The 22,730-nt window shown below is 50.8% G+C and overlaps 3 protein-coding genes across 4 annotated transcripts in view; 2 read left to right on the top strand and 1 right to left on the bottom strand.

Moving 5' to 3' along the window:
* The first annotated feature begins 1,373 nt into the window (after nucleotides 1-1,373).
* ACTR1B (actin related protein 1B) lies at nucleotides 1,374-10,618 on the top strand. 2 transcript variants are annotated; one of them, XM_045885135.3, is made up of 11 exons: nucleotides 1,375-1,587; nucleotides 3,607-3,671; nucleotides 4,941-5,016; nucleotides 6,346-6,471; nucleotides 6,812-6,936; nucleotides 7,170-7,386; nucleotides 7,523-7,615; nucleotides 7,703-7,877; nucleotides 9,069-9,130; nucleotides 9,386-9,426; nucleotides 9,594-10,618. In XM_045885135.3, exons 1-11 carry the CDS (start codon nucleotides 1,540-1,542, stop codon nucleotides 9,694-9,696), a joined length of 1,131 nt encoding a protein of 376 aa, XP_045741091.1. In that variant the 5' UTR covers nucleotides 1,375-1,539; the 3' UTR covers nucleotides 9,697-10,618. The 2 variants fall into 2 exon arrangements, with proteins under 2 accessions (XP_064428644.1, XP_045741091.1); XM_064572574.1 differs by lacking the exon at nucleotides 4,941-5,016 and having other exon boundaries at nucleotides 1,374-1,587.
* A 6,785-nt stretch (nucleotides 10,619-17,403) lies between these two features.
* Nucleotides 17,404-19,241, bottom strand: LOC123851387 (cytochrome c oxidase subunit 5B, mitochondrial). Its single transcript, XM_045885134.3, has 4 exons — nucleotides 19,085-19,241; nucleotides 18,465-18,538; nucleotides 18,193-18,292; nucleotides 17,404-17,602 (listed from the first exon to the last, which is right to left on the bottom strand). Exons 1-4 carry the CDS (start codon nucleotides 19,185-19,187, stop codon nucleotides 17,490-17,492), a joined length of 390 nt encoding a protein of 129 aa, XP_045741090.1. The 5' UTR covers nucleotides 19,188-19,241; the 3' UTR covers nucleotides 17,404-17,489.
* FAM178B (family with sequence similarity 178 member B) overlaps nucleotides 19,239-22,730 on the top strand; it is a 121,198-nt gene continuing 117,706 nt past the window's right edge. The window contains exon 1 of the mRNA XM_045885133.3: nucleotides 19,239-19,411. The gene's annotated coding sequence lies outside the window, so the exon portion shown is untranslated. The remainder of the gene's footprint in view (nucleotides 19,412-22,730) is intronic.

Raw genomic sequence — 22,730 nt, 5'->3', positions numbered from 1 at the left:
ACCACTCAACTGTACACTTAAAAATGGTTAAGATGGAAAAAAAATGGTTAAGATGGTAAATTTTATGTTGTGTGTATTCTGCCACAATAAAAAAAAATGAGGGGAAAAATATATATACAGAACAAGTTATAAACAATTCAATAGCAAAAAAAAAAAAAAAGTATATTGTAAAAAAAAGAATTCTCCCTTCATTCACCCACATTTACCAGTGGGCCCTTTCCCATGTGAGCCCTGAAGTTGCCTCATAAACTCTTTGGAGACTCTCACACATATAACATTTTGGACACTAGGTCTGGCTTTCTTTGCTTTGACTTAGCCCTATGTCCTGATGTGTTTCATATGAGATTATATAAAACTTCATTATTTTTAATGGTTGTACACTAGCCCATTTTATGAATGCATACTTATTATTCCATTTGCATAAAGTTCCTAAATAGGCAAAACTAACCTTTGGTGTTAATTCAGGAAAGCAGTCACCTCGGAGGAGAGGCCGGGCAGCGACTGAGAGGAGCGGGTAGCTTCTGGGGTGCTGCTCATGCTCGGTTTCTTAAACTCAGTTATGGTTATACAAGTGTGCCCACATTGTAATAATTCATTGAAATGTGATTTCTGCACTTTTCTGTGTAATGTTGTGCTTCACTTTTACCAAATTTAATCTCACAGTTTAGTGGGAAAGGTGTAAGTAGAAGCAAATAACCATGGCTCAGTTTGGTAAATGACTTTAGGACTCGATCCCTTGCACCCTTGAGGCAACAGATCCCCGCGGGGCTGGAGGCTGCGGGCATGCTGACCTCAGCTGTTCTAGCTGGACAGCCCCGGACTAGTTACAGAGTTGCGAGGCCCCTCGGTCCCCACATCTGCGAAATGGGAATAAGAATACAGCTACCTGACAGTTATTGCAAGGATTAATATAATCTATGTAAAATGGGTAGAAGTGCTCCGCAAACACATAGCATGTGTTCGATTAAGGCCAGCTACCAAGTTACCACAGAACTGTAATTTTTACACGGAAAAGGATTCTCCCCAGGGCTCGGTAAAGAAATGCTTTGGGTAAAATACCCAGCCCCGGCCTCCTCGGGGACTACGAGCTCACGAAGTAGCGTGGTCGCAGGTGCTGCCGCTCGGGAACGAAGTCTTCCAGGACAGGTGACTCTCAGAACCCCCTAGACTCTGCCCGGGTCCCCTTTAAGAGCCGAGCCATGACGTCACCCCCGCCCCCCCAAAACACTGCGCAGCCTACCTTGGAAGCGCTCCTGCAATACTTCCGGGAGGCCTCAATTGGCTGGTCAGGACCCGGAGGCCCCGCCCCTTTGCCCGCACGCAGCAGGCCCGGGGCGCCCGCCGTCAATCCGCACGAGTGGGAGCGGTGATTGGCCGGGGCGGGGGGGCGCTCTCCAGCAAGGCCCGCGGGGCTAGCGTAGGCTGCGCGCGCGGGATGGGAGGGGCGCGGCACCGTGGCTAGAGCGGCCGCGCTCTAGGTCCGCACGCCGCCGGTCGCTCCCGCAGCCCCCCGCTGGGCAGGGCCGGCCCGGCCGGGCCATGGAGTCCTACGACATTATCGCCAACCAGCCCGTGGTCATCGACAACGTGAGGCCCGGCAGTCGGGGGGAGGACGGGCGCCCTGCCCCCGGGGGCGCACGCGGCGGCGCCGGGAGGGACCCCCGCCAGTCTCCACTAGTCCTCCATGCACTGCCCGCCCGCCACGTCCGCCTAGGGCTCTCCTGCTCAGCTGGCTCTGTCGCCCGGGTCTTGGGGCCAGCCCCTCCACCGGTGCAGCGGAGCTCCTGCCCGAAGCGCCCCCCCACCCCCGACCCCGAGCCCGGCGGGGGCGTACTGGAGAGGCAGGGGATCCATCTGTCTGGCGACACTTGATCAGCATCCGGAGTGCTGGAGTGACAGCCCGACGGCCCAGCCATGCACCCGTGTGTCAGGCCTGGGGATGCACTCTGAGCACTTCTTGGTTGGAAGGGGGGTCACTGGTTAGGTTTCGGCCCCAGCCCCTTTACCCCCTTCTCGGGCTCTGGGTGCCCCTCCTCGTGGAAGAGGAGAGATAGCATTTGTCCTTTTGCACAGTGCTGGTCTGATCTTTCAGAGAGAATTCGCTTGGTGACCTCTACAACAGCACTTCCCAAGAGGCTGCAACTCTTAGCAGGACGCCCAGAGTGGACAGGCCCTACTGGGCTCTTTGACTGGTCTGCCAACCACATATCCACCATCACCTGGTTGGCCACTTGGCTACTTTGACCCTCTCCTTAAGTACTCCTTGCCCGAGCTGAGCAGAAATTCCACAGCTAGCAGGACAGTGGGGAGAGTTCGGATAATGGTTTGGAAGCTTCAGAGAAAAGTTGCCTGGCTTCCTTGTGGCCTTGTCCTTCAGCACTGAGGCTCAGCATGTTTTCAGCTGGCCTCTGAGGATTTCTGACCTCAGAACTTTCCGGTCCATGGGAGGAAAATGAAGGGCAGGAGATCTGCCCCTAGCTGGGTACCTGCCTGAGCTGTGTGTGCCTTGGAGTTTTTGATTATGACTCACTCCTCTTTCTGGGATGTGTCTCCCTCCCACATGACCCCCATGTAATCCTGAATGGCTTTCTCCCCCCCCCCCCCCCCCGGAGTATCCACGTGGGCTCCTTGAATCACAGCAGGGGATGTTTAATAAGAAGGCTAGAACTGGGCTCAGAGGTCCTCTCCAACAGGCTACAGGAAGGACTAGGACACTTCCTTTCTTGGTGGGCAGATCATTCACTTAGGCTAACCAACAGGCTTAGGAGTTCAGAGGACAACCTTCCTGGTCCCCGTGGGCTTCCAGCCCCTCCTCTCTAACGAGAGGATGTTTATTTCTGCACTGCACCAAAAGGTTGTGACGGTGATCTGTGGGAAGTGAGGTTGAGAGGCTGATTCCTTCATTAGTGGGAGGTTTCTAGATCAGGTTCCCTTTAAGATCCTAAGTCTAGTTTCCATGCTGGAGCAGTGGCGGGACCAAGTTCTTTACCTGTAGTCTTTGGAGAAGCCACTTGAAGAGAGGTGCCGGTTGTCACTGTACACAGTGATCTTCCCCGGGTGGGTCCTGTATGAAGTCAATGTCTGCTGGGATGGGAGGTGGGGGTGGCCAGGGGCTATTGAAAAAAAAAAACTATGCTTGGACGTTGCTTCTAGCTGACTTTGGGGAGTAGCTTATGCTGCTATGGATTCTTCCTGCCTGGAACTGACCCTAGAGTGTGCAGAGGAGGATGTACTTCATGTTTTCTCAATCTCCACAATATTGACATAGATAGATAGTTCTCGATAATTCTTGGTGTGTGAGGGGCTGGCCTGTGTATTGTAGGATATTTAGTAGGATCCCTGGCATCTACCCCCTAGGTGCCAGTAGCCCTCTCCCCCTGCTCTCCCCTCCCCAGTCTCCAGACATTGTCAGATTTGGGAGGAGGGGTGTAAAATCACCCCCTAGTTGTGAATCCCTGGTGTCCTTGTAAATGATCTTGCCCTCTTGGCAGGATCTCAGACTTCCCCCGCGGGCTGCCATGATGGAGCAGCCAGTTCTCTCTACTGCAGGGCACTGCCTTCATCTGGAGGTGTATGTCAGGAGCTAAACATTGTTTTTCCTTGCAGGGTTCGGGGGTGATCAAGGCTGGCTTTGCAGGAGACCAGATTCCCAAATACTGTTTCCCAAACTAGTAAGTGTTGCTCAGGCAGCAGCCCGAACCTTTTTGTTGGATTCCTAGAAGAACATTGGCTCTCTGTCACAGCTCTCTTTGAAGCCAACTCTTGCCCGCCACCTATAAGGGAAAACACCAGACTTGTGAGGCTAATGCTGTTACCGGCTCTGGAAGGACAAGACAAGTGCTGTGGGCTTCCTCCTCTTTGAAGTCTCATTTTGGTCCCCCCTTGAGCCAGGGAGGAAGGAGAAGCCACCAGCATTCTGTTGGGAACAGGGTGGCATAGCAGCAGCAAGAATGGAAGGGAGACAGCTCTGGGAGCAAAACCTAAACCCAGAGGAGAAAGAGTGGAGCATTAATGCACAGCCATCCTTTCCTCCCAGGAAATGTTTCTTTCAGAGCTTGTTTATTTTCCAACTCTAGAAAATAATGGGTTTCGGTCAAGGGGAGTGTTTCCCCTGAATAGAGCCAGTGACAGTAGGGGTAAGAGGGGGGAAAGCACGAAATAAACCTGGAGTGCTCCTTCGGCTACTGTAGCCCATCGGGAAGTTTTTCCTAGGTGGTGCTTCTTCTCAAATCCTGGAGGTTTTAGAGGGATTGGCCTAAGCAGGGGCACTGGGGGGGTCCCAAAGTGGCTGGCTATACCAAGAACCCCAGGCCTGGTCTGGGGACAGGGCCAGTTTGGAGCACCAAGCACTCAGTAGGGCTTCAGCTTTCTTTTCTGAACCCCACTTCGGTACAATTAAAAGTTCCTATTGATGTGCAGGGAACTTGGGGCAAATTTTGGAATGGTAGGTCGTCCAGTCTTCCAAGAACTGAATCTGTATTCTGAAAGCCCTGGCAGTGGGCAGGGGCAGGATCAAATGAATGAGAGAGGGGTGCACAAGGGAGCCATGACCCAACTTTGGGACCTTGGTCTGTAGACAGTGGCGGCAGCCCTGCCCTCCTGAAATCGAGAGCGTGGGCTGAGTCATTGTGGCTACAGAAGCTGACCCTCTGCCAGGGTTGGACCATGAAGGGCCCGAGATTCCAGAGCTCTCCGCCTTCTCTGGGAGGGAGGGTGGGGAATGGAAAGGATACCTTTTCTTCTGACCCTGAGCATGCCATCCTGCCAAGGCCTGCTCTGTAGGCCCATATCCCCTAGGCCTGGGTTCTGGCCTTTGCCACGTGGCCACGTCCAGATGCTTTGGAGCAGTTACCCTTTGACCACAGAGTTAGACTGGTTTTCCTGGACGTGGGCTCACCCACGCCCCCCACCCACCTTGCTGCCTCGACCTGTCCTTGCAGTGTCGGGCGCCCTAAGCACATGCGAGTGATGGCTGGAGCCCTGGAGGGGGACCTCTTCATTGGACCAAAAGCAGAGGTAACACCTGTGGGGCCTGCCTTTGCCTGGGCTTGGGGTCTTCATAGTCCCGGGAACATGGGCTCGTGGTCAGAGCTATACCTCCCGAGAGGGAATCTGTTTTCTGGGGCCATCTGTCTGGTATCTTCCTGGGCTCTCAAGGCTCCAGCTCGGAAACGCCCTGAGATGGCACGAGGGTTCCTGTATGGGGGAACAGACTACTTCAGGCCCTGTCTTGTAGAGCGATTTGGAAGCTACAGAGGAAAGAGTTGATTAAAAAGTGACTTAAGTAGACGAACCATGAGAGACGATGGACTCTTAAAAACAAACTAAGGGTTCTAGAGGGGAGGGGGGTGGGAGGATGGGTTGGCCTGGTGGTGGGTATTGAGGAGGGCACATTCTGCATGGAGCACTGGGTGTTATGCACAAACAATGAATCATGGAACACTTCATCTAAAACTAATGATGTAATGTATGGGGATTAACATAAGAATAAAAAAAATTAAAAAAATTAAAAAAAAAAAAGAAAACAAAAAAAAGTGACTTAAGAGTCTGGATCCCTCAGACTTGATGACTGATAGAAATGAGTGTCGTGGGGCCACCTCTTACACTCCAGGTGGGGTGGCTTGTCTAAGTGCTGCACGGCCAGAGGAGGCCCCGGGGGGAGGAGCGGAGGTGTAGGGGGGCAGCAGCAAGTGCAGTTTAGGCACCTGGGGGACACAGTGGGAGGGGGCCTGAGCCAGGGGTGCAGAGATGCGGGCCTCTCAGGAGGTGGGGTCAGTAGGAGCCATGGCTGTGGGTGAGAGGGGTCCTGTGGTGTTTGGTGAAAGGGGGCACGTTCTGGGGGGCCACCGAAGGGCAGGTCCATGCAGGACGTGTGAGCAGTGGCTGAAAAGCTGGAAGGAGCAGTGAGCAACAGGTGACCACAGGAGAGAACAGCGTGGGATGGGCCACAAGGCGGCTCCTGGCACGGGAGCAGTCACCGCAGAGTGGTGGGGAAGGAAACTGGGCAGTGTGAGGGGAGAAGAGGGGAGAATGTGTTGGCGGCAAGTAGAGAAGCCCCCGAAGCACAGCCAGGGGAGGAAGGGGAGGACTAGCATGGGAGGGAGCACATCACCACCCTTGCTGTCCCCTGCCAGTTGAAGCTGACTGGGCCCTGAGGGCCTGAGAAGCTGCTGCTGGACAGAGGAGCCTGTGCTGAGTGTAGGACCTGCCACCAGGCTTGGGGACACCCAGGAAGCAGTGGTGGTTCTATTCAGGGCAGATGAAGGGGCGGCTTCCAGGAGGGCGGAAAGCGGTTGCTGGAGAGGGGCCCGGCGCTCCGGCTGACCTTCCCACCTTACCCCGCAGGAGCACCGGGGGCTGCTGGCCATCCGCTACCCCATGGAGCACGGCGTGGTGCGGGACTGGAACGACATGGAGCGCATCTGGCAGTACGTCTACTCCAAGGACCAGCTGCAGACTTTCTCCGAGGAGGTGTGACAGGCGGCCCCGAATTCCCCGCTCTGCCCTCGCTCTGCCGTCTCGCTGCTCTTTCCTTCCTGGTTGTGCTGCCCCGCTTCCTCTGCATTTTATTAGCGCCTGCTGCCTCTTCGTGGCGTGGATGCGGGTCCGCACAGTCGGTGGCTGCCAAGTCGAGCTCTCCAGAGAAAGCGGGATCTTTGGAAGGGGAACTGCTGACAGTGCGCTGTTGCCCTCGGGCAGGACGGCAGACTGCAGTGGCCTGTGCTCGCAGCGGGGGGTTGACCGGCTGGGAAGATCCTTCTAGGACCTAGCACGTTGTCTGCGCATGCCTAAACCCTGCCATCTCTTGTAGCATCCTGTTCTCCTAACGGAGGCTCCACTCAACCCAAGTAAGAACCGGGAGAAGGCAGCAGAGGTGTTCTTTGAGACCTTCAATGTGCCAGCCCTGTTTATCTCCATGCAGGCCGTGCTCAGCCTGTGAGTGCTCCCCAAGCCCTGGGGGTCTCCTGGGACCCCGTCCTCCCTGCGGCCGTCCTCCTGCTCGTGTCTCACTTCCCCATAGAAACAGCCCTCTGGTAACTGTTCCTTTGGGGAGTTCCTCAGGTCCCTTTTTCAGATCCGATAATGCACATGTCCCAGGGTCCCTTCCAGGGGTGAGGAGGGCCCTGTGCCTCAGTGGCTGAGATGAAGGGATGCTGACCTGGTGACAGGTATGCAACAGGACGCACGACGGGAGTGGTTTTAGACTCGGGGGACGGGGTCACTCATGCTGTCCCCATCTACGAGGGCTTTGCCATGCCGCACTCCATCATGCGCGTGGACATTGCTGGCCGTGACATCTCCCGCTACCTCCGGCTACTGCTGCGCAAGGAAGGAGTTGACTTTCACACCTCAGCCGAGTTTGAGGTTGTCCGGACCATCAAAGAGGTGACAGACGGCAGGAGGGTGTGGAGGCAGGCTGGGTGCGGCAACGGGACATGGCGGCACCAAGGCGTGAGGTTGAGCCCCGGGTGTGGGTTTCCCGGTTGCAGCCTTCTGAGCGTTGTGTCCCTGCCTACCGCAGCGAGCCTGCTACCTCTCCATCAACCCACAGAAGGACGAGGCTCTGGAGACGGAGAAGGCGCAGTACACCTTGCCAGATGGCAGCATGCTCGACGTAAGTTGCCCGGCCTGGCACTGGGCGGGTGGCGGTGATACTGGTATCTGGAGGAAGAAGAGGCCCCCTCAATCTTGTGTTCCAAAGGTGGGGCCAGCGCGGTTCCGGGCCCCTGAGCTGCTGTTCCAGCCAGACCTGGTAGGTGATGAGAGTGAGGGGCTCCACGAGGTGCTGGCCTTCGCCATCCACAAGTCCGACATGGACCTTCGCCGGACGCTGTTTGCCAACATCGTGCTTTCGGGTGGCTCCACGCTTTTCAAAGGTAGCCCCATTTGGGAGGTGGCGATCAAGACTAAGGTACCATCAGGACTTAGACCACAACCCCCTCCCTGGAGCCTAGGACGTGGCCCATTTTCTATTGGCTTTTTGGTACTCAGCATTTATTTATTTATTTATTTATTTATTTTAAAGATTTTATTTATTTATTTGAGAGAGAGAATGAGATAGAGCATGAGAGGGGGGAGGGTCAGAGGGAGAAGCAGACTCCCTGCCGAGCAGGGAGCCCGATGCGGGACTCGATCCCGGGACCCCGGGATCATGACCTGAGCCGAAGGCAGTCGCTTAACCGACTGAGCCACCCAGGCGCCCAGCATTTATTTTTTTAAGAGAAAGGCTTAAAATTAAATTTTACTGACTTTGTAAGTAGGTGATTGGTTCACATAAGATCTGAAATGTGTGAGATGACGTCTCCCTTTCCCCACTGTCTTGGTCGCCCCGCCCCCTCCCCTGGCAGGTACGGGTTCCTCAGCTGTGCGCTCAGCAGCACTGTGCAGGTGAAAGCAAAAGTGTGTTGCCCCTTGCTCCCGCTTTTACACCCTCATAACACGCTCCCCACGCTGCACACCGTGTATTTGTCACGTAGCCCCATATCTGGAAGGTCTTTCCCCATCCATGTGAGCTCTTTCATACGGCCATGTGGTGTTTCACTGAATGGATGCGAGGTTGTTGCAGCCATCTCTAATCACAGACGTGTGCTGCATTGGATAACCTCACACAGTAAGAATATCCCTAAAGGGGAAATCCCAGGAGACTTGCTGAGTCAGAGGGTGGGCATAGGTTCTTGTTATCTGGTAGATACCGCCAAAGTGAGTCCCCCAGGGCCCTCCCAGCACTGCATGTGATCTTTGCCTCTGTGATGGGCAGAAATGGTAGGTATTTTCCCCTGATTTGTCATTTACCTGTGACTTTGCTTTGGATGGAAGAGTGCAGGAGCCAGACCGAGGTGTGTGACTCAGGGTTCCCTCTCACGCTGCCTCTCTGAGGAAGCTGGGCCCACTTCAGGCATGGTGCTCTTTCCTGCCCTTGGGGTGGCTCGCCCCCCTTCTTGATCCTGGAAAGAACTAGTAAAAGAAGGCTGGCAGCAGCTGGGGACACCAGAGGGTAGAGATGGGGCTGCTAGTGGTAAAGGGGTTCAGATAATGGGCTCTGGGCTCAGCCAGCCTTGTGTTCACAGGCTTCGGTGACCGATTGCTAAGTGAAGTGAAGAAGCTTGCCCCAAAGGATGTCAAAATCAAGGTGAGGTTACAGGGAGCCCCATGGGGCATGGGGGTGCTGGGCAACCTTGACTGTGGGGGAGGAAAGGGCAAATGCCACCTCGACATCCTCTCACTCCCAGCTCAGCTCGGCCGCCTCCTCCATGTCTGGCTGCTCCCACTGCTCCCAGCTGATGCACTTGCTACCTGGCCTCGGGCCCTGAGGGAAAGGTTCCCAAGGCTGGGGTGGGGGCTGCCGTGTGGGGTGGACAATTACATTGCTGCTTGTTCCCTCTAGATCTCGGCCCCTCAGGAGCGGCTGTACTCCACGTGGATCGGGTGAGGCGGGGCTCACGGGGAGGGCTCTGGGAGGAGACCATTGGCCCAGGCCAGGTGGAAGTGGGTGGATTTCCCTCCCAGGTAAAGGAGATGGAGCTCTGAGTGCCCAGAAATGGCCGATGGCCGAACGCTTGGGTCCACAAGAGTCTATCCCTCCCTTCTCACAGTGGCTCCATCCTGGCCTCGCTCGATACTTTTAAGAAGATGTGGGTATCCAGAAAGGAGTATGAAGAGGATGGCTCCCGTGCTATTCATCGTAAAACCTTCTAGTGCCCGAAGAGGTGTAGCGTGGTGGGAGAGTGGGAGCAAAGGGGAGTCAGAGCCCTTACCCCTTTCTGGTCTGGGCTCACATCCTAGGCCTAGAGTCCCCTGCATGCCCTGAACCCTGGGCAGATGGGGCAGCCATGCTTCCCTGCAGCCCTCCCCTGCGCACGCGTACACACACACACACACGCACACAAACCTGCGCGCACACACACAGTAACATTTAGCTGCATGGATGGAGTCATGAGCTGGAACTTAGGAATTGAGGAGCCCAGCTTTGGATTGTTCCAGGAGTCTCCCCTGGCAGGGTCTTGTTCTGACCCTTGGGGCTGCTTCCCTAGGCTCCAAGGCCAGGATCCCTGCCAGAGCCAGAGTGCCTGGATGCCTGCGTAGCTAGCCTTGAGGCGTGGGTGGAGGGGTGGCCAGCGGCTCCCCACTGGTGTGTCACCGCTTCCTGTGCCACACCTAGGCATCCCTTACCCTATCGCATTCAGTCCTCCTGTCTTCCTAGGTAGATGCCTTGGTGTAGGCTGAGGACTGGGCAGTCTTCCATCCCCAGCCAAGGGTCTGGCCCAGGTACAGACCCTTTGAGCCAGGGCAGAGGATCACTGGGTCCGGGTGGCCACAGTTTATTGCGGTCTCCCTTCAAAGCACTTCATTGACACTGCTCCCTCTCCTTTACCTTAGTGCCCGGGATAGGAAAGGGTTAACGGTCTTCCATTTGTTGAGAGGAAGCCACTTAATCTGGAGTCAGACCTAGAGGGAGTAAGGGGGGCACATTTCCTTTTCCCACCTCTCCCATGAAGGAGGTTTTCATTGACCCTGTGGCCAGGACCCCTACTTCCCTCTCCCAGATGTGTACAATAATTTAACACAGTTGCCTGAAAACTTTTTTTGTAAATCATTATAGTAATAATTATGGACAAGGCCTGGTGCGTGGCTCTGTTTCCTTGTGGTTCTTTGTGTTGTTCTTCACTCATCCATCCCTGGGGACTTTGAGAAAGGACCAGCAAGAAGGCAGCATGGTACTGGCTCTAGCTCAGAAGCCTGAGGGTTTCAGTGGTTGGCGGGGCAACGTGGCACAACCTGGGAGGCCCCAGGGGGTTGGGCTCTCAACCTGGTGGTAGAATTCCCCTGCCTCATTACCCACTTGCTGCAATCCACCAGGAGGAGCAGAGAACAAGGCTGCCTTCCCCAGCCTTATTCCTGGACAGGACCTCGTGGCAGGCAGGGCTTGGGCTCGGGGCATCTGCACCCGCCCATTCTGTCTGGGCACCTCTGCTGGCCTGCTCAGACATGGCCGAGGCTGACAGACCCAACAGTGATGTGGGCTCAGGGGTCAGGCCAGCTGGAAGGAGACTGCTGGGGGAGGTGGAGAAGGCTGTGTTGATGAGCTAAGCTCTGAAGGAAGAAGCTGAGTGGTGGGGGATGGGAGGGTACGGTGAGGCATGAGAGAGATTGGTGACTGTCTGCCCTTTCCTTCCTTCATCAGGGATTTGGACACCTGCAGTATGTCCAGGGAGGTGCCACAGGTTTGGGCCCAGTGGTAAACAAGACATGTCTTTGCCCCCAAAAACGTATGGGTTAGGGGAAGAAGATGGGACTGGCCATTTTGGTAGCATTGTGGGGCTGGGAAGAGGGGCATCCAACCCAGCAAGTGGTGGGCTGACTTGCACAGGTTCAGGAGGGGTCAGGCAGGTAGGGGAGGGTGTTCCTGGTTGAGGTAAGAACTCAAAGGGATGCCGGGGACCAGTGGGGCTTGAGAGAAGGGCATGGACCCAAGTGATGCCAAGTTAGCAGGGAAGGGTAAGTGGCCTCCTCTGGTTATAATGCAAGATAAACCCAAAAGGGAGGTTGGGGCCAGCTCGTGGAGGGCCTTGAGCGGGTTTTTAGCTGTGTCCTAGGTGATGGGCAGCCGGCCATGGGAGGATGGTTGTCATAGCCGTGTGTTGTAGGCATTTGGATTTGGTGGGGTTGAAGGAGGTCCGAGAGCTGAGATCAGGTAGTAAGGGAGAGCTGACTGAGGCCTATCATCACAGGGCATTTTACCAGGCTTTGTGGTCACAAGGTAGTTAAGCCTGTATGTGCCCTCAAGGGGAAAACAATTTACAGAGAACGCTTTTTGGGGTTGGGTTCATGATACCACTTTCTCCAAACTACACAGGTTTGGAGCATTATTACTTTGACTCCTTTTCCTTACCTTCTCCACTTTCTGCCATTTACCAAGTTCTGTTGGTTCTTCTATAATGCCTTTCCTACCCGCCGCTCCTTTACTGTGCTGGCCTCTACCACCCTGTCTTATGATGCTAGCTTCATTCTCCCCCCTACCCAGTCCATTTGCTCTTGGATCTCAAGCCCACATAGCCTTGGTTCTGCCACTTCCTAATCCAAAATGTCAGGCAGTTCTCCACTGCCTGGCAGAAAAGAACTGAATTGATGCACCGCAGGTAAAATCCCCTTCATGATCTACATGCTGCATTAAATTCAGGCCCGTTGGGATCTGTTCCTTTCCTGTTGTAGGTTCACACATCATCATGCTTTGCCCGCCAGCTTCTACTCTCTGCCAGGAATGACTTTGCCTCATGTCTGTCAAAATCCCATCCTCTAAGGCCAAGCACAATGCAGCATCCTCCCCACTCCCTCTTCCAGCAGGGACAGTACGGTTACAGATCTCTGGTCATGCCAGGTTTCCCACTGTTGGAGAAAAGCTACAGACAAAAAGGTGGTAAGGCTAGAACGAACTTTGTGGTATTGGATTGGGATTGGAGGTATGGACTCATGGTTTTTAATACACATACAGATAGATGCTGAAATAAATAGGCTTCAGTGTGTGAACGCTGGGGTTACAATGTATGTACGTATTTCCCAGCCGTGTCTGCTTAGAGGACCTAGACACAGTGACACCCCAGTAACAGGCACATACAGTGCTTCTAAATACCACTCTTCAGTAGAAGGAATCAGATCTAGAGGAATTCCAGATCTAGAGCAGAGAAAGTATAAAATAAGCCTGGTATATCTTGTGGTACCATAGAGTAAAGAAGTGCCCCCAAAAGGAGGCAGAAGGACACAGAAACCAACTTGAAGGAGCACCAGTGATCAAATCTGTGGTGGATGATAAGCCATAATTTAAAATACTTATGAGTCCACTCTGATATAAATAAACTGAATAGATGTAAACATAGGGGGAGGAGGGACAGTTCTTCCTTACAGTAGTTTAATTCCTGTGGAAGGAGCAATGGAAAATGGAAATCACCACAGGCAGGCAAACACCACAGTACTAACTGTTGTAGACAAAAATGGATGCAAACATTAGTGAGCAAAAGCAAGGACATTTGCATTGCTTCAGAGTATCTCCCCACAAGATAACTAGTAACTACAAAAAGGAAAAATAGTAACTTTATGGCGCAGAAACCTAGTGGATAGCACCTCAAACCAATGACCAAAGTGTGCCTCCGCAGTCATTAGTCACGGTCTCTTGAGGTGCTGTACTAAGTAAGGCTGCAGCGTCACCCGTGCTATTCCCATCACCTCAGTCTGGCCAGGGACAAACAGGCAAACCCAAACTCAGGGCATCCTGCAAATTAACGGACCAGTTCTCTTACTCAAAAGTGACAGGTTATGAAGGTAAAGACAGCAACTGTCACAGATTGGAGAAGACTAAGGCATGACAGCGAAATGCAATGTGAGGTCCGGGACCGGACAAGGACCTTACTGGGAAAGCCGGCAAAATCAGTGAATAGCCCCGTGTGAGTGTGAATTTCCTGGTTTCAGTCAATGTGCTGTTAACATTAAGGGAGACCGGGTGGAGGGTAAACAGGAACTCTGTGCAGTCTCTGCAATTCTAAAATTACCTCAAAAGGGTGGCGGGCGGGGAGAGCTCAGGCTCAAGCTGTGTTCTGCATTCACAATCCTGTCACCACAACTAGCTAGCTGCATAATCCTGAGCTGTTCCTAGGAGTCCCCATCTCTAAAATGGGGGTGATAGGGCGCCTGGGTGGCTCAGTCGGTTAAGCGACTGCCTTCGGCTCAGGTCATGATCCTGGAGTCCCAGGATCGAGTCCCGCATCGGGCTCCTTGCTCAGCGAGGAATCTGCTTCTCCCTCTGACCCTCCCCACCTCATGCTTTCTCTCTCTCTCTCAAATAAATAAAATCTTTAAAAATAAATAAATAAATAAATAAAAATAAAATGGGGGTGATAATAATAGTACCTACCTCATGAGTTTATAAACAGCCTGGAAGGGTGAGCCTAGAACATTCTGTGCCGGAAAATTTAAAAAGTGCTCAAAGAATGATAGGGACATGTCAAAAGGCCACAGGTGCCAACTTGAAGAAGCTCCTACCAGCCAAATTTGGAACAAATTAAACATCAGAAGCTAAATAATAGTTACGAATTATAACCCACTGAATATAATAAAGCATGAGTCCATTCTGATATAAATCAAAGTCTTGGTGAGGAGCATTTCAGTGTTGCCCGCATAAGATACTTACTAAGGAGCAACTGCACAGTGAAGTCTGACAGACGTTAGTTTAATCAGGTGACCAAAGTGAACCCTGTCAGCAGTGGGACAAGGCGACATCACACGCCTAGCAGGAAGAGTGCAGCATCACCTCTGCAGTGCTCGTGCCCAAGACACATAATGCTGAACCCAGTCCTGGGGGAACATCAGACCAACCCGAGTTGGTGTAATTTTCAGAGGTCTGGAAAGACCGAGGAACTGTTCCAGAGTGGAGACGACTAAAGGGACATGACAACTAAAGGCAACATAGGATTCTGAACTGGCTCTATAAAGGATATTATAGGCACACTTAGCAAACCTTGAATAGGGTCTGAGGATTAAATGGCAGAACTGTATAAATTTTAACTTCCTGATTTTTGATGGTCATATTATAGGTATATAAAAGAACATCTTTGTAAAAAACATACACTGAAGTGCGATGGGGCATCAGATCAGCAGCTTACACTCAAATCGTTCCAGGAAACAAGTTTTTTATTCTGTATTTGCAGATTGTTTAATACCGTCAGAGTGAGGCTTATCTTCTTCCCTCGCTTCTACAGGCTACATTCCTTGCCTGGTATTCCTTCGCTTCTAGCCTCCTTCTTCCATCTTCAAAACAACAATGCTGCATCTCTCTGGCCATTCTCCCACAGTCACATCTCCCTTGGACTCTCTTCTGCTGCTGCCCTTGAATTATTGAGCCCACCTGGATAATCCAGGATAATCTCCCTATTTTAAGGTCAGTTGATTTGCAGCCTTAATAACTTTTTACTACATTACCTAATGTATTCACAGATTCTGGGACTAGATTATAGACATCTTTGGGGGCCATTATCCTGCCTACCACAATCTGGACATGTACTGGGGATTTTTCTTTCTTTAGGGGAGAATGTGTTGTTTTTTTTTTTTTAAGCAATCTCAACATCCAGCGTGGGGCTCAAACTTACAACCCTGAGATCAGGTCGCATGTTCCACAGACTGAGCCAGCTAAGCGCCCTGAGAATTGGGTACAGCTTTATTTATTTTTATTTTTTTTAGATTTTATTTATTTGACAGATAGAGACACAGCGAGAGAGGGAACACAAGCAGGGGGAGTGGGAGGGAGAAGCAGGCCTTCCACTGAGCAGGGAGCCAGATGTGGGGCTCGATCCCAGCACCCTGGGATCATGACCTGAGCCGAAGGCAGATGCCCAACGACTAAGCCACCCAGGCGCCCCTGGGTACAGTTTTAAAAAGCAAAGAGGGTCTTGAAATTGAGGGAGGGAGAAGATAAACCCAATTAATGACATATGGAGTCAAAAGCGCACCCTAAGAAGGGTGGAAAAGAAGACAGTGGAAAAGGAAGGGGGAATGCAGGAGGTAGGCCAGACAGAAGGGCTGGGTGGCAGTACCGGAGTAAACTCTTGTTTAGAACAGCATTTGAGGTGGGAGTGGTATGGGTAGATTTTTTTTTAATTAATTAATTTATTTAAAGATTTTATTTGAGAGAGAGACACAGCGAGAGAGGGAACACAAGCAGGGGGAGTGGGAGAGGAAGAAGCAGGCTTCCCGCTGAGCAGAGAGCCCGACGTGGGGCTCGATCCCAGCACCCTGGGACCATGACCTGAGCCGAAGACAAGACGCTTAACGACTGAGCAACCCAGGCGCCCCAGTATGGGTAGGTTTAATAGATAGCTAGGTATTCCCCTTCCCAAAGGGAATGGCCTTGAATGGCAGACAAATGCTCTAGCATTTCCTGGAAACCAAAGATAATGACAGCAAAGAATAGAAACAGCAGCTCTGACTATACCTTGAAGAGGAAGTAAGGCAACATTGGGGGAAATGACTTTTCTCCCTAAAGCTCCCCATCATCAGCTCAGCTCAAAGACCTAGTCTGGGCCGCCTGGGTGACTCAGATGGTTAAGCGTCTGCCTTCGGCTCAGGTCATGATCCCAGGGTCCTGGGATCGAGTCCCGCATCGGGCTCCCTGCTCGGCAGGAAGCCTGCTTCTCCCTCTGCTTCTCTCTCTGTCTCTCATGAATAAATAAAATCTTAAAAAAAAAAAAAAAGACCTAGTCCAAACCAATTTTGTGGAGAAAGTAACTAAAGCCAGCTCTGTGGCTAATCCCAACAAAAACAGAAAGGTACCAGGTACCAGTTCCATTTTACAAACAGCTTTTGAGAACTTAATTGTCCAGGATGTCACAAATATAACGTAGCTGAAATGGACTTTTTAAAATTTCTTTCAACTCTTATTTTTATTATAATAAAGTTCAAACATACACAAGAGTAGAACTATGACCCTTCTTCTACCTGGCTACAATGTATCATTCCTGCCCGAAACTCCTCTTCCTTTTCTTCCCACTGTTTTAAAGCTAATCCCAGACATACTTCACCCCTAAGTACCTCACCAAGAATCTCTAACGCATAAGTTAACTCCATTAACACATCTAAAATTTAATAAATCCCTAAATGTCAAATACCCAAAGTTCAAATTATTCAATTTGTTTTCTTTACAGTTGCATTTCTTCAAATAAAGATCCAAACAAGGTCCACGCTTTGCTCTTGGTTGTTATCTCCCTCACTTCCATTTCACTTGATAGGTTCTCTCTACTCTTTTCCTCATTGCAATTTTTTAATTTTAAACTATTTTTTTAAAGCAGGCTCCACACCCACTGTGGAACTTGAACTCATGACCCTGAGTTCAAGAGTAGCATGCTCTACCAGCTGAGCCAGCCAGGTGCCCCTCCTCACAGCAATTTATTTGAAGAAACTGGTCATTGGTTTCTGGAATTGTCTCATATTCTGGATTTTGCTGATGGTATCCCCATGAACTATGCCTTGAACCCCAAGTCTTCAAAGCTCCCAAAACTCTGGTCACAAGGTCACCCTATTTTATAACAATACTGTAAGCCATCTGCCAGGCTCTTTATATTACGTTATTACTTCTAACACCTCACAAGGTTGGTTTGTTTGTTTTGAAGATGTAACCTACCCTCAGAGGGCATGCTCCCAGTGACAAAGCTAAATGATGGAGCCAGTATTACAAGTCCAGTCGGCCTGATGCCATAGCCCATGCTTTCCCCATAGCAGATGGTCCCAATCATTGTATTATGGGATTGTCAATCTCGGCATACACAAGCACATGGATGGCAAAATAATATTAACAGATAGCTATTCCCAATGTAAGAATCCATGCCTCCCAAAAAATAAAGGATAGAAATAAGACCAGCCAACTATGGGAGAAGGAGCCAACACAATGGCTAGTCTTTATTGGAAAGAATAAACTTCACAGCACATTTTGAGTAAGTTAGTGCAAAGGCTCAGTGGGCCAGCTGGTGAGGCACCAGCTTGTAATGGGTTCCACAGCTAGGGCATCGCTGGGCCTCGCCTTTGTGCAGCCAGAACCAGATGACGGTACTATTGTCCTCTTCACCTGAAAGGGAAAAGGTGGTTGAAGTCCATCCAACCTAGAAGTGGAGACTTTCAATATTAACCTCCTCCTCAGACACCTCTAAGACACAAAGTTATGGCTGACATCTTAAGAGATCAATTCAAGCTCTCTCCTTCCCCACTTTTCAGATGAAGAAATGAGGCCCTGAGTTTACTTATGGGCTCACATCAGAGTCACTATTAGGTTCTAAGAGTAGTTCTGCCTATGTAGAATCCCAAAGCATAGTCCATTCTGATATATAGCCCTAGTGCCTAAAATGGTATCTGGCAAAGAAGAAGTAGAATAAATATTTTCTGGATGAATACTCCTTCATGCTGCATCCCCAATGAGCTGGTATTACTGATGTTCTATGCCTCTTTAGAGTAAGGACAACCTACTTAATTAATGAAGGTTAATGAAGTTTGAAAGGGCCAGGGGACCCTTAGAATAACTCATTTACACACATATCCCCTTTACACACATGCACACACACACACACACACCATACACACAAAAGATTTGAAACATCTTACTGACATCCTGTATAGAATACATTAAACAAATGGACAAAAAAATAGTGGTGAGGTACTTACAGATGCAGCCCACTATTCGCTTGTTGGTGATAGATGGGACTAAATTAGGGTCTTCCTTAGTGCCTGCAGCTGCCTTTGGGGCTAGCATATTGTATGGGTCCTGAAAAAGAATTAAGCCATTATGCCAAATGATCCCTGCCCTCCAAAGGCTAGTGGTACTGTTCCCACACAAATCAGGTTCCCTATCTCAAATGCTACCAGAGAGGAGACCGTTCTGATCCCATCACCCAAGACCATGAACTCCAGAGAAGGCTCAGAAAGGAGCTTCTCACCAGTCCTTTCCGTGCAGCCATCATGACCTCCCTCTCCAGCCCAGTCGCCTGGTCATCATCAGTAGGAACACCACCTAAGGGAAAAAACGTGAATTATGATGTCTGAATTATCAAGACGAAAAATGCATTATACACGAACGTTCACGTATAATTTACAAGCTCCTAAGGGCTACTCAAACACACTGTCTCCTAAGAACCACTGTCACGATCCCCAAAAGCGGCAGCACAGGGTAATCTTTTCTTCCTTCAACCACGGAGACCAATATTTCTACACATTTTTTCTAAAAGTAAGTCAGAGTCCTACTGGGGTTCGTCCAACTTGAGGTGAGCGCGGCTCTGAAGCGCAGCTTAGCCTCTCCGCATCCCGGTTGCAACCCCTGTCCCCCAAGGTCACCCGGCGCCTCAGTTTAGGATTCTTCCGGAGCGGGGGTCAGTTCGGTGCGCGGCAGCACAAGCGGCCAGGAATAACAGGGAGAAGCCCGCCGAGCCTGAGGCATTCAGGGCCCCGGAGCAGTCACTGGGGCCCCGAGGAGCTGAACGGCCCGCCCCGCTTCGCTGCCCTGGCACCACCTCGGGAGGGCAACGGTGCCGGTCCCTGACGCGCCGGGCGGGCCGAGTACCTCCAGATGCCATGGTGCGCACCGCGGCGACTCCACTGGGACCGCGGGCCCTAAGGGCCTGCGCGGCCAGCGCTCCAACTCCGCGAAGTAACCTTGAAGCCATCACGCCCGCCACAAACACCAGCACTTCCGGGAGCAGGCTCCGGAAAGAGGCGTGATTTCCGGGGGAGGGCTTCCCCCCAACCGCCTGTCGGACTTCCGCTTCCTCCAGGCCTGGAGCCCGCCCCCCGTCACGTGACTCTGGCTGGAGGCCGGGAGAGTCAGCGCGTGCCTGGTTCTCACTGCCGTCCTCCGCTGCTCGGTCCCGGAGGCACCCGGGCCGTCTCGGTATGAAACGTAGGCTTCTGGGGCTTTGCCCTTTACTAACGCAGAGGCAGCTCGTTTTGCGCCCTTGGGACTCCGTGGCCTCCTCCGTAGAATGAGGCGACCACAGTGGAGTTCCTGTGCGTGTTGCCTGCTAGTTGTGCTCTGTAAACGAGGAGGCTTCTTGATGGAACTTGTTAAGCCCGAGTCTGTCAAGAGACTTGCTGGACCCCCAAATGATTTAAATTTATTTTATTCTTTTTCCCCAAATGACTTAAATTTAGGAGCTAGCTCCTGAAGGCCACTGTGTTAACTGTTATGCGGGTTCGCCAGGCAGTGTGAGGCATCGCGAACTTGTTGCATTGGCCCAGTCTGTAAGAACTTGGGCAGGACCTGCCCGCAGTCCTAGCATGTTTCCTGTTACAGTGGCGCTGAGATGATGAAGTCGTTGTGGGGATGAGGTCCAGGCTTCAGGTGGGACCGGGGAGGGGAAGGAGGATTGGGCCAGATTTAGGGCCCCTCCCAGGACCAAGACCTTTGGTGATGTGGAGTGAGGGGGTGGGCTCTACCCGGAGGTTATTAACCAAGGAACAAGTTAAGGGACGCTGTTGTGTCCTGACTTGTTATCATTTCAAATCCATGTTTTGAAAGCTTGTTTTGGACAAAGTTGTTTGTGGTTTGAACTCGTTTTGAAGTTGGGTATTAGGACTTAATGAACTCTCGCCCCTGGCGTGGAGAGGACTGTTAGGTCCTTGACACCGCTGTAGCAGCAGTGGGTCCATCGTGTAAAAGACTTTTAAACATTAAAAACCAAGAGGTTTGACCAACACCTCGAGAGTGTTCAGTCTGGGCAAGGCTACTCTTTCTTGATCTAAATAGTTCTCTGAAGATCTTGAGACACTTTCTCCTGCCCTAGTGAGGCTACTTTTGGTCAGCAGTGGTGTTAAACCCTGCAGCAGTCTTAGAGAAGGGGCATCTGTCCCGGCCTTGGCACTCGTAGGCAGTGGCACAATCCGTTTAGTGGTCTCGTCGAAGCAGCATACCTTCCTGCCAACACTGGTGCCCTGGGAGTGCGGATCCTAAGCTGGAAGCTTTATCCAGCTTTTAGTTGGAAGGATTGACTCTACCCAGTGTGGAAAGGTATACCTCAACTAAATTTGGACTTTCATCTCCCCTTGCCTGGAACAATAGCGTAATTAACCTGTCACTGGTTTGAAGTCTGTTATTTCTTTATTAGCTTATAAAGAGACATCCTTATGCTATTGACTTGTGAAATATTATAAATTTTAATTCCCTCAGTGAACCTGTATTAAATAAATCGTTAGTAAAGACAGTCTCAGTCTCTGAGCATAATTTGCCCCAAATAAAATAGGGGAGCAAGAAGGGAAGTTGATAATGGGAAGTGGAGTCACCGAAGGTACCTGGGCCAGAGTTCTCTGGTTAAAACTGAAAACATCTTCCATAGCTCCCGATGCCCGCAAGCTGAGGTGTGCAAGCTTCTTAGAAGGGTCAGCATTCAAAAGTGTAAACACTGCCCCTCATTGGCTGCTAGGACTTTGTTCACATTGTCAGTATAGCCCTATCTCAGTCTGACTCCATGGAATATGTTTCCCTACCAGATGGAGATTCCCTTCAGAGCAAGAATTATGCTCTATTCATCTTTGAATCCTCAAGTGCCTTCTAGAGGCCCGGCATGTAACAGGAGCAAGTAAATTTTAGTCACTTTACTTCTTGGAGAGATTATACAGAATAAGTTTTCTAGGGCTTCTCCTGGCCCAGTGAGGTCAATTTGAGGTACACTGGGGAGGATTGAAGTCGCAGGTGTCTCCATCTGTCCCATGCAGGTTATATTTTCAAAAGGACCTGGTGGAGCATTCCTTCATGGGAGCATATTTGGTCTTCATGGGTGCCCCCTCCACCAAGCAAAAAATGGTCTCTCTTCTGAGGCAAAGAATGTCTCGATCCTCTTGAAAGGTGGGTTTTGCTTTGAATGGCTTCCAGTGTTACTCCTTTCTCTCTTAATCTCCAGTGCAACTGCTCCAAATTAAATTGGGGGGAAAAATTTCCATAAATCTTAGGAACGTTCCCCAAGAATCTAGGGTTGATTTGTACCTGTGGTTAAATGTTTAATGCTAGGGAAAAAGCATTGGTCTGAAATACAGGTGTCCTGGGATGGAACTGCACCAGTTAGCCTAGCCAGTTACTTTTCTTTTGGCCACCCATTTCCTCATCAGTAAAATTGATTAGACTAGATTAGTATTTCCCAGAATCCTAGTCTTAAGAGATGCTGTCAGTAAAAAGGACTTGGGAAGTCCTGCATTTACTGAATTCCCTCTTGGAGATGCACATTCTAGCACATTAAAGGCTCTGATTAGGCCTGCAGTGAAGAATCCTGTTTAATTCACCTGTGGTTTAAGCCAGAGTTTTTCCATCTTCATTGACCCCTCTTTGCCAAGAAGCACCTAACCCAACTCTCAGCAGGCCAGTGAGAAATGCAGTTGTGAGGAGTTATGATTCCCTGCTGCCTGACCACAAGACTGGTTCACTCCAGTCTATGAAATGGAAATAAGGTTTATGCCTAATCATAGGACATTTTTGCAAGTCCTTATTCAGCTCACAAAAGACCTGGGATTCTTCAGACTTTGCAGGTGAGCTCCTATGTCAGGACCAGTCTCTAAGCATCCCCACCCACGCCCTGCTGCTTCCAGCTCCCACTACCCTCTGCTCACACCCCTACCCCCTAATGTCTCCTTGGGAAACAGTCTCCCCTACTCCAGCTCCATCATTGTCTTTGCCAAAATAAGAAACTTTCACTGAGTATTATATTTTTACTTTTATAGGATAATTTTTAGTGGTCAAAATACATATTGTAATAAGTCAAACATATATGGTGAGTGAGGAAAAGGTTCAATATTAACAGTTTTATGGTTTTCCATTTATTTTCCTTTCTCTATGCCAGGGTTTCTCAACTTCAACACCATTGGTATTTTGGATAGGATAATTCTTTCCAGGGTAGGGTGCAGTCCTGTGTGCATTGTAGGATTTTTAGCATTTCTGCCATTCGCATTCCCCAGTGGTGACAACCAAAAATGTCTTCAGCCATTGCCATGTGTCCCTTGGAGGGCAAAATCACCCTGATTGAGAATCACTGCTCCATGCTCATATAGACATATTCAAACAAATGCACATATAAGGGATGTTTCTTTTTTTTTTTAAGATTTTTTATTTACTCATTTGAGAGAGAGAGCAAGCAAGAGCATGAGCAGGGGGAAGGGGCAGAGGGAGAAGCAGGCTGCCAGAAGAGTCCTAGCTCAGCAGGGAGCCCGATGTGGGGCTCAATCCC

This window comes from Mirounga angustirostris, unplaced genomic scaffold, assembly GCF_029215605.1.
Source record: "Mirounga angustirostris isolate CCGP_5_RB_7025 unplaced genomic scaffold, mMirAng1.0.hap1 SCAF_10, whole genome shotgun sequence".
Lineage (NCBI taxonomy): Eukaryota > Metazoa > Chordata > Mammalia > Carnivora > Phocidae > Mirounga > Mirounga angustirostris.
Note: the sequence above shows the minus strand (reverse complement) of the source record. Positions and strands in the feature narration are given on the sequence as shown.

What these genes read in the sequence shown, in the direction of transcription:
- ACTR1B (XM_045885135.3), top strand. Translation starts at nt 1,540, where the DNA reads ATGGAGTCCTACGACATTATCGCCAACCAGCCCGTGGTCATCGACAAC. An exon ending in TGGCTCCACGCTTTTCAAAG is followed by an intron (nt 7,878 to 9,068) that starts GTAGCCCCATTT and finishes TTGTGTTCACAG; the next exon opens with GCTTCGGTGACCGATTGCTA. An exon ending in CAAAGGATGTCAAAATCAAG is followed by an intron (nt 9,131 to 9,385) that starts GTGAGGTTACAG and finishes TGTTCCCTCTAG; the next exon opens with ATCTCGGCCCCTCAGGAGCG.
- LOC123851387 (XM_045885134.3), bottom strand. Translation starts at nt 19,187, where the DNA reads ATGGCTTCAAGGTTACTTCGCGGAGTTGGAGCGCTGGCCGCGCAGGCC. An exon ending in GCGCACCATGGCATCTGGAG is followed by an intron (nt 18,539 to 19,084) that starts GTACTCGGCCCG and finishes TTTTTCCCTTAG; the next exon opens with GTGGTGTTCCTACTGATGAT. An exon ending in GCGAATAGTGGGCTGCATCT is followed by an intron (nt 17,603 to 18,192) that starts GTAAGTACCTCA and finishes TTTCCCTTTCAG; the next exon opens with GTGAAGAGGACAATAGTACC.